The 9,049-nt window shown below is 52.5% G+C and overlaps 1 protein-coding gene across 1 annotated transcript in view; it reads left to right on the top strand.

Annotated features, from left to right (window-relative positions):
• The window catches only part of IK (IK cytokine), an 8,459-nt gene extending 313 nt beyond the window's left edge, over positions 1-8,146 (top strand). Inside the window, exons 2-20 of the mRNA XM_010718808.2 lie at positions 133-323; positions 493-585; positions 1,022-1,081; positions 1,599-1,766; positions 1,851-1,965; positions 2,215-2,285; positions 2,389-2,435; positions 2,652-2,815; positions 2,923-3,031; positions 3,456-3,495; positions 3,912-4,107; positions 4,405-4,423; positions 4,988-5,066; positions 5,374-5,454; positions 5,864-5,921; positions 6,357-6,445; positions 6,742-6,850; positions 7,460-7,494; positions 7,849-8,146. Coding sequence (XP_010717110.1) covers positions 133-323; positions 493-585; positions 1,022-1,081; positions 1,599-1,766; positions 1,851-1,965; positions 2,215-2,285; positions 2,389-2,435; positions 2,652-2,815; positions 2,923-3,031; positions 3,456-3,495; positions 3,912-4,107; positions 4,405-4,423; positions 4,988-5,066; positions 5,374-5,454; positions 5,864-5,921; positions 6,357-6,445; positions 6,742-6,850; positions 7,460-7,494; positions 7,849-7,876 — 1,752 coding nt within the window. The 3' untranslated portion in view covers positions 7,877-8,146. The remainder of the gene's footprint in view (positions 1-132; positions 324-492; positions 586-1,021; positions 1,082-1,598; positions 1,767-1,850; positions 1,966-2,214; positions 2,286-2,388; positions 2,436-2,651; positions 2,816-2,922; positions 3,032-3,455; positions 3,496-3,911; positions 4,108-4,404; positions 4,424-4,987; positions 5,067-5,373; positions 5,455-5,863; positions 5,922-6,356; positions 6,446-6,741; positions 6,851-7,459; positions 7,495-7,848) is intronic.
• The last annotated feature ends 903 nt before the right edge of the window (positions 8,147-9,049 follow it).

The following is a 9,049-nucleotide window of genomic DNA, read 5'->3' as shown; positions in this document are numbered from 1 at the left end:
GAGGGACGGTGGAGGGAACCGGGGGCTGCGGGAGCGGGGAGCGCTGCTGGGGGCTGGGGAACGGATCGTGGAATGGGGGGGACTGGGGCGCAGCGGCCCTGTGGCGCAGCAGTGAAGGCTGGAACGGCCTAGAAAGGTGGCATCGGGCCTGTGGGACTCGGCGGAGCAGCCGCAGGGTGTGACAGCCCGGTGACGGCTGGGCCGGAGGGGTTGGCTGCAGAGGCCGGCTCTGAGAGCTGTTCCCTCCCGTCCCCAGGTGAGCCGTTCTCCAACCCCCTGGCCCCCGATGGCCACGACGTGGACGACGCTCACTCCTTCCACCAGTGAGTACGACGCGGGGATCGGAGCAGGGCGCAGCGCCTGCGTTCTGCACACGCAGCCTGGCAGTGCCCCACAGGGCGCCTGGGCATCTCCTACAAGCAGACGCTCAGAACCTGCCGGGCTGGTGCAGCTTGCCAGGAGGTGATGGTTGCTCTTCTTGCTTCCTTGCAGGTCCAAACTCACCAATGAAGACTTTCGAAAGCTTCTCATGACCCCGCGGGCGACGCCAACATCAGCGCCGCCATCCAAATCTCGCCACCATGAGTGAGTAGGGTGTATTTCATGGGGCTGTGGGGCACAGCAGAGCCTTCATCCCTCAGGAGCATTATATCTGTCTGACTCCATAACCTTGTAGTGGAGTATTCAAATGCCTGTGCTAATAAGTGTGGAGACAGGGCTGGGGGAGCAGATCTTCACCTTGGTTTTTGCTGTGGTGTGCACGTTGCATGTGTATGTTACTAGAGTTAATGTGAGAAACTGGTGGGTCAGAGCTAGAATGTTTTATGTCAGTTTTAAGAGGCAGATTAGGTTCTTGCTGAGTGCAGATGTGAACTTTGTCTTCCTCTCCCTGTTGACATATTGGAGATAATTGGTTGCTATTCCTGTCTTTGGGCTTTGTGATGTTCTGCTGTGACTATTCTGTCATGCTGTCTGTGTTTGGCTGCGCAGGTTGTACCTGTTGTTTCTTACCCTTTTCCAGGATGCCCCGGGAGTACAATGAAGATGAAGATCCAGCTGCTCGTAGACGGAAGAAGAAAAGGTAAACATTGAAAGTGACGCATCAGGGCTTTCCCTTTGTTTGTTATGTACTTCCCATGGATCTGAGCTTTTGGGTTTCCAAGAATGATGCTTAGTGGCCTGGATTGTTCTGGAGCTTTGGAGCTAAGCTGTATAAGAAGAGCTCAAGATGACTGACTGTCACAGCCCGTGGGAACAGATGTGTAGTAGCAGCTTTACCACCAGACAAAGTGGGACGGGCTCTGTATGCATCTAGCAGGGTAGAACAGTGGTAGGACACCTGCAGTAGTGACAGTGTCCTTTGGGACACATCTGTGCAGCAGCACTGCCCTCAGATCTTTTCCTTTTGGAAGGGAAGACTGAGCTCCTCATTACAACAGCTTCATCTCATCTGAGATGTGTTCCACAGTGCTTTAGTTTGTATGTGGGGAAGAGATGGAGAGTGAAACAGGCATGGGTTGGGCATTAGAGGCTGTTGCAGGAACAGTGCATCAAACGTTGAATGTGTCACTAATGTTGGGCTGTTTCTCCAACCTCAGCTATTATGCAAAGCTGCGCCAGCAGGAGATAGAGCGCGAAAGAGAGTTGGCTGAGAAGTACAGGGATCGAGCCAAGGAGAGAAGAGATGGTGTGAACAAGGACTATGAGGAAACAGAGCTGATCAGCACAACTGCAAACTACAGGGCTGTGGGGCCCACTGCAGAGGCGTACGTGAGCTTGTGACATGGCCTTCTCTTAACAGTCTGCTCCAGAGTGGCTGTCTCATAACAGCCTCCACTTCTGTTGTACAGGGATAAATCTGCTGCAGAGAAGAGGAGACAGTTGATCCAAGAGTCCAAGTTCTTGGGTGGTGACATGGAGCACACTCACTTGGTGAAGGGTCTGGACTTTGCCCTGCTGCAGAAGGTGAGTACAGATATCCACATGCTGCTCTTCTGTTATCTGTGGCCTGTCCAGCTGGCAGAGGTGGTGAGGAGAAGGTGGTCGTTGCTGCTGTCAGATGCTGTGATATTGCCTGTGCGTTCCTGGAATGCATCATCCTTTCATGGAAAGATTTATGAATGGCTGGGGAACTAGTGGCAGAGGCCTTTCTTGTTGTGATGAACAGCAGTGGTGTGATGTGGTTTGTAATGCACAGATTTACTTTGTGGCCAGGTACGGGCTGAGATTGCCAGCAAAGAGAAGGAAGAAGAGGAAATGATGGAGAAGCCTCAGAAAGAAACCAAGTGAGTGGTGGAGAATTTTGCACTCCTGAGTGCAGCTGCCTCTTAGAGAGGATGATGCAGAGGGGGCGTGTGCTTAGCATGCTTAATTTCTCTGTCTTTTCAGGAAAGATGAAGATCCTGAGAACAAGATTGAATTTAAGACTCGGTTGGGTAAGGCTGTGTGCATGTGGCTGTGCTGTGTTTTGAATGTGGGAGAAATACTGAAGCTGATGGAAGGAGGCATACAGAGTGTAGGAATTATGAACTCGAGGGCCCAAGCACGGCTCTTAGGAGCTGATTCTGATGTTTCTGATCAGCTAAACTTGGTTCTCTATGGACTTGTCCATTGCTCTTGTAAGACATTAACAGCATTTCTTTTCTGTTCAGGTCGAAATATCTACCGCATTCTGTTCAAGAACAAAGCCTATGAGAGGAACGAGCTGTTCCTGCCAGGGAGGATGGCCTATGTGGTAGATCTGGATGATGAGTACGCTGACACTGATATTCCCACCACGCTGATCCGGAGCAAGGCCGACTGCCCCACCATGGAGGTACCCAGCCAGCTTCCAGGTTCCCTGACTGTGCTGGTTTGAATCGCCTGGAGCAGGGCTTGCCCTCTGCAGAGAGCCAACCACTTCCTTGGGCATTTCTCTTTCAGGCACAGACTACGCTGACCACAAATGACATCGTCATCAGCAAGCTGACACAGATCCTCTCTTATCTCAGGCAAGGAACCCGCAACAAGAAGCTCAAGAAGAAAGATAAAGGTAGGTGCTGAAGGGAGCCAAGTGGAAGGACTCGTGCTTGAAGCCTGTCCTGAGAGAATGAGATACATTTTTATTTCCTGCATTCTCTGCGCTGTGGGGCAGTGAACTTGGAGGGCAGTGACTTCCTGTTTCTGTCCAAACACTGCATCCTGAAGGCAGGATGTTCACAACTGAGTAAATGCTGAGAAAGTACAGCTGCAAGAGTGGCTTGTGCTACTCTGTTCTTCCTGGTCTGAGCCAGTTCCTTAGGGAAATGCCTTCTGTGGGGAAGGAACTTGATGGATTGCCAAGGTGCTGAACTGTGATGTGGTAACATAAGAGGAAGCTGGGAGGACATCCTCCAGGCATTCTGCTGTTTGGGCTGGGAAGCAGCACAGGTGGGGTGTGGAACAACGTGCATCTTACTGCTGTTGTGTCCTTGCAGGGAAGCTGGATGAGAAGAAACCGCCTGAAGCTGATATGAAGTAAGTGTCCTGCCACCACAAGCTGTGGGATCAGAGCTATATGCCTTAATGCCTTTTTGATCATCTGAGTTTGGAGAGTACTGGGCTTAGTGCGTGTGGAGCAAGCTGCCTTTTTGGACATGCTGTTTGGGCTGTTTTTAAGACAAGGTGGCTAAGACTGGAGACAAGCTTTGTTTTATTTCTTGACTAAGGCAGCCAAGGGCTGTCTCTTGTCCTGGTCCACAAGAGGCAAATTCAGACAACAGAAGAGAGCAGAAATGCAGCAACACTTCTGAGAGATGGAGAAGCCAGTTCTTGACGGCATCCTTAGCTCTCTGTGTTGATGCTGCATGTTCCTTTGTCAGGTTCCAGTTCAAAGGGAGGTGGTTGTGGCTTCTCTTACACCACCTGTAAGTGTGGGCTCTTTTCCACTTTAGCATCTTTGAAGACATTGGGGATTATGTGCCCTCCACTGCAAAGATGCCACGGGATAAAGAGAGGGAGAGATACCGCGAGAGAGACCGGGACCGGGAGCGGGAACGGGACAGGGAGCGTGAGAGGGACCGGGAGCGTGACCGGGAGGAGGAGAAGAAGAGGCACAGCTACTTTGAGAAGCCCAAGGCTGATGACGAGGTGAGTCTGCTTCTGAAGCGTGGTGAGTGTGGCTGTAGGGTTGGTGTGGTTGTACTCCCAGTTGTGCCTGTGTTCAGCTCATGTTGAGCTCTGTCTCTCCAGCTAGGGGCTGGTGGGCGGTTGGGTGCTTGTCCTCTCCTTCAGCAAGCGAGGCAAAACTGGCACAGGTGGTGGCTTTTATGATTTGGTTCTGCGTGCATGTGATTGCCACGAGCAAACTTAAAAGTCATGCAGCACCATCGGTTGCGTGCTTTCAGCCCTCCCACGTGACACAGTATCTCTCCCTCTTCTTTGCAGCCCGCAGACATTGACAAAGGTGAGTAAAGTCGTGTGTTTACTTGAATGAGCCTGGACATTGCAGTGAGGTCACATGACGTTGCATGCTGTTGAACAGCTGCTTGCTTCGCTGTCTTGCTTGAACTCCATTCTCCCAGAAACTGCTATGACAGAGGGAGTTGTCTGCTGTGGGAGGTGGGTAATGGAGTTAAGAGTCTCTTGTCTGTGAACTGCTGCAGGTCAGCCCTTGGTTTTTCTAGTAGCAAATCCACTTACATGACCTTATGCCAGCTATAAGCTGAGGAGGATTCAAGTTCTTCCTAGGATCAGCCTTGCATGAATTACCTCTATATGTGCTCAAAGTGAAGTTTGCTGCTCACTGGTGTTCTCCAGCTTTCCCTCTCCTACCTCGTGTGCAGCCTGTGCTCCTGTCTGCTACCCCATCCCAGTGCTGTCCGTCCCATGTACCCTGCAGCAGGCTGCCCTGGGCTGCCCTAAAGCTGCATGAACTGATCATACAGAAAGAGGCTCTTTCCAGCCCCAGGTGTAATAAGGTGAGCTGTTTTCCCCACCAAAACTCAGCCTACTGCTCTCTCTGTTCCAGGACCTGGCTCTGCCAAGGAGCTCATCAAGTCCATCAATGAGAAGTTTGCTGGAGCTGCTGGCTGGGAAGGAACAGAGACATATCCTTTACTGTCTGAGCAGCCTGGCTGACTGCAGGGCCAGGCTTCCTCTGTAGGCAAGCTGTGCCTGAGTGGCTATGTGGCTGTCCTTCCTTCCTGTGGGAGGGCTCTTCCTTCTGTAATAGAGAAATGCCACTTGGACCTTGTTATTTGTTGTAAACCAAACATAAGCTCGGCAGTGTCTGGTTTAGTTGTGTTGGGGCAAGTGTCTGCTGGGTGTGTAGGGGAATCTGCTGTTTGCCTCGTTGTGCTCAGCCCTTAGCTGTACATAAGCCTATCTGCCGTTGTTTTCCTTTACTGTCGTCACATTGAAGAAGCCAGAAGACAAGAAGCAGCTGGGAGACTTCTTTGGGATGTCAAACAGCTATGCAGAGTGCTACCCTGCTACGTAAGGAAGCAGCAAGAAGCTGTGGGTTGGGAGCAGGGTGCACCAAGGGGCACTGTTCTCTAGCAGCAGGAGCTCGCTCACCAGCCCCACTGCTCCTGGCTGGAAGGAGAAGGCCTTCAATTGGCTGTGGTGCCTTGCCAATCTATGCAACTTTTTGGTAAAATGCTCCTTGGGTCTCTTCTTTGGAACCTTCTGCTCCTCAGTGCTAGGGGAAGGCAGAGTTGGCTGAGAATCTTCTGGGATGGAGGAACTTCTTTCTGGTTAGCTTAGTTTTCAACCTGAGGACATGAGAAATATCTGTCATGAGCTCACTGCCTCATTAGTATTGACACCTGACTCCAAGATCCTGATCTGTGTCTCAGAGACCTACTCTGAGCATTTTCTGTGCCTTTTTGTTTTCCCCATACAGAATGGATGATATGGCTGTGGACAGTGATGAAGAGGTAGACTACAGCAAGATGGATCAGGTAGGCTGCCATAAGCTGAGGCCAGGCAGTGAACTAGGTATCGCTGCAGGCCTAGAGGGTCCCACTGGAGAGAAAGCAGGCTTGTGTAAAGCACTGAATACCAGGAGCTGGGTGCTGGTTGTGGTTTGGGGCTTGCCAAGCTACTGTGCGCTCGAGTCTAGGTAGATCTGTTGTCCCAAGGAGCAAACATGCTGCTTTATGGCACTTGGGAAGAGGTTTGGTAATATATGCTCATCTGTTTCAGTTCCCATTTCCATGGGATTTCCTGGCTGGGTCTTCCAGGGGAGGAGATCTTAGAGCCAGGTCCATACTGGATGCATGAGTCTGCTGAACTGGGCCTGATGACAGTCTGAGATCTCGTGGGCATATAAAAGGCGTGAAAAGTCCTGGCCAGTGTCAACTGAAGAGCTGCTGAATCCTCTCTTTTTGCTGCAGGGTAACAAGAAAGGGCCTTTGGGCCGCTGGGACTTCGATACCCAGGAGGAATACAGTGAATACATGAACAACAAAGAGGCTCTGCCCAAGTGAGTGCAGCACTTGTGAAGTGCTAGATAGCTGAGGAATTGGTTCTGGGAGGGAATGGCAGTAGCTCCCAAACCCGGGTGTTGGGGGAGCTTGAATCAAGAAGAGCAACCGGTTGTGAGGGCTGGGGGAGGAGCCATGGATCCTGGGCTTGGTGACTTGTCTTTGCTCTGCCCAGACAGTTTCCAGGGTGATAATCTGGCTCGGTGGAGTACAGGCTTGTGGCTGGGTCAGATGTATCTGTTCCAGCACCAGGCCACAGAACTGCAGCAAGCACTGAGCTCTCATTCCTTCCTAGGGCAGCCTTCCAGTATGGGATCAAAATGTCTGAGGGACGCAAAACCCGTCGTTTCAAAGAGACGAATGACAAGGCAGAGCTGGACCGGCAGTGGAAGAAGATCAGTGCAGTGAGTGCTTGCTGCTGGGGTGGTGGTTTTTTCAGGCTGTGAATTACCAACATATCCCTAAGTCAGGAGAACTCCCATCTAGCCCTCCGCTTGCTGTGCTAGGCACTTCTCTTTGGTCTGGCTCATGCCCTTGCAGCCAGGCGTTGCTGTTGTGCCGGGGGGGTTTTTTGCTTAGTACTGTGTAGCAAATGGATGTGTCCAAAAGCAGCAGCTCTAAGCCGTGCAGGTGGGCTTGGAGGGGAACGGGACGTGTTTTGTGGCTTCCTGTTTTCTAAGAAGCAGAGCTGGGATATCCAAGAGGAGGAGGTCTTGTCAGGGTGAGCAGGCCATGAGCACCCCCAGTACTGAGGGGTGGGCTAGGAAAAAGTGAGAACAGATGCTAAACAAAAATGGGACTTGTCCTTGATGGCCAAAATGGAGCAAAGGGAGAACAGGCCAAGTTTATCCAGGCTTCAGGCAGCTTGTTGACAACTTTGCTCCAGCTGTAGCTCTCACTGTATCTTGCACCCTACAGTGCTTCTGCTGCTTGCTTTGTCCTTATGGAGGAAAGAGGCAGCTGGGTAGCTGGCTGTGCACAAAGTATAACAGGCATTTGTGTTTTTTCCACAGATCATTGAGAAGAGAAAGAAGCTGGAGGCTGATGGGTTAGTAAAGTTATCTCTGCTTTTGGCTCAGCAGCAGAGAGTCTGGCTGTCTCCTGCAAGACCTCTCTGGGGCTGCGAGGGGCAAAGACCTCTCTGTTGCCTCTAGGCAATGGGTCTGGAAGGATGGGGGAGAACATTCAGCCCCTCAGCGTGCTATGCAGGGTACCTCTCCCCTGGGCCTTGGGTGGGGGCAGAGCAGATGTGGGAGGTGATGACTTTTTGGGCTTTTCATCACCGTCACCTGCTGCGTGCCCTTAGGATGGTGCTCTGGACTTCGCTACTGAGCCCTAGAATGGAGGGGGAGTGCTGTCCTTTCTGCAACCTCACCAGCCGTGTGCCCATCTCTCTTTCCAGGGTGGAGGTGAAAAGGCCCAAGTACTGAAGCTGTAGCTGCCTGCCTACATCTGATCCTTCTGCTCCTGGAGCCTCGTCCTGCTGGATGCAGTGCTCCCAGAGTGCAGGTGTGCCTCGGCCTGGGCTGCTCCTCCTTCACCCCCACACTGGCTTACTTCCTGCTCCGGGCTGCACGCACAGCCCCAGCCTCGTGCTGTGGGGATGTGGGGCTGTGCTGGGGCTCCCTCCTTGAGTTTGTTGTACAGCTTGTGATTTGCAACCCTCGTAGATGTAATAAAATTACATTCAAGGCTTCTGAGAGTGTGTGCATGTGTAGGCAGAGTGGTGCTTGGCTCAGCTCAGTGTTGAGTCCTAGGGCAGGAGAGGAGGGGAGGCAAACGAGTGCAGAGTTTTGCACTTGGGCCGGAGGAACCCCAGGCATCCCTACAGACTGGAAGGAGCGGTCCTTGAGAGCAGCCCTGTGGAGAAGGACCTGGGGGTCTTGATAGATGAAAAACTTAACGAGCCAGCAATGTGCCCTTGCGGCTCAGGAGGCAAATGGGATCCTGGGCTCCATCAGCAGAGGGGTGGCCAGCAGGGACAGGGAGGTGATTGTGCCCCTCTGCTCTGCTCTTGTGAGGCCCCATCTGCAGCACTACGTCCAGGTCTGGAGCCCCCAGTACAAGAAAGACAGGGAGCTGTTGGAGAGGGTCCAGAGGAGCCACAAAGATGATCGGGGGACTGGAGCACCTCCCCTAAGAAGACAGGCTGAGGGAGCTGGGCTTGTTCAGCCTGGAGAAGAGAAGGCTGCAGGGTGACCTCAGTGCAGCCTTTCAGTACCTAAAGGGAGCCTGCAGACAGGAGGGGAATCAACTCTTTGAAAGGGTAGATAACTGCAGGACAAGGGGAAATGGTTTTAAGTTGAGGGAGGGAGGATTTAGGTTGGATGTCAGGGGGAAGTTCTTTATAGAGAGAGTGGTGAGGTGCTGGAACAGCTGCCCAGAGAGGCTGTGGATGCCCCGTCCATCCCTGGAGGTGTTCAAGGCCAGGTTGGATGGGGCCCTGGGCAGCCTTGTCTAGCATTAAATGTGGAGGTTGTTGGCCCTGCATGTGGCAAGGGGTTGGAGCTTCGTGATCCTTGAAGTTCCTTCCAGCCCTGGCCATTCTGTGATTCTGTGAGTCGAACCCAGGCTTCGAACCCGCGTCCTCCGCATCAGTCAGC

This window comes from Meleagris gallopavo, chromosome 15, assembly GCF_000146605.3.
Source record: "Meleagris gallopavo isolate NT-WF06-2002-E0010 breed Aviagen turkey brand Nicholas breeding stock chromosome 15, Turkey_5.1, whole genome shotgun sequence".
NCBI lineage: Eukaryota > Metazoa > Chordata > Aves > Galliformes > Phasianidae > Meleagris > Meleagris gallopavo.
This window is presented reverse-complemented; position numbering and strand designations above follow the sequence as displayed.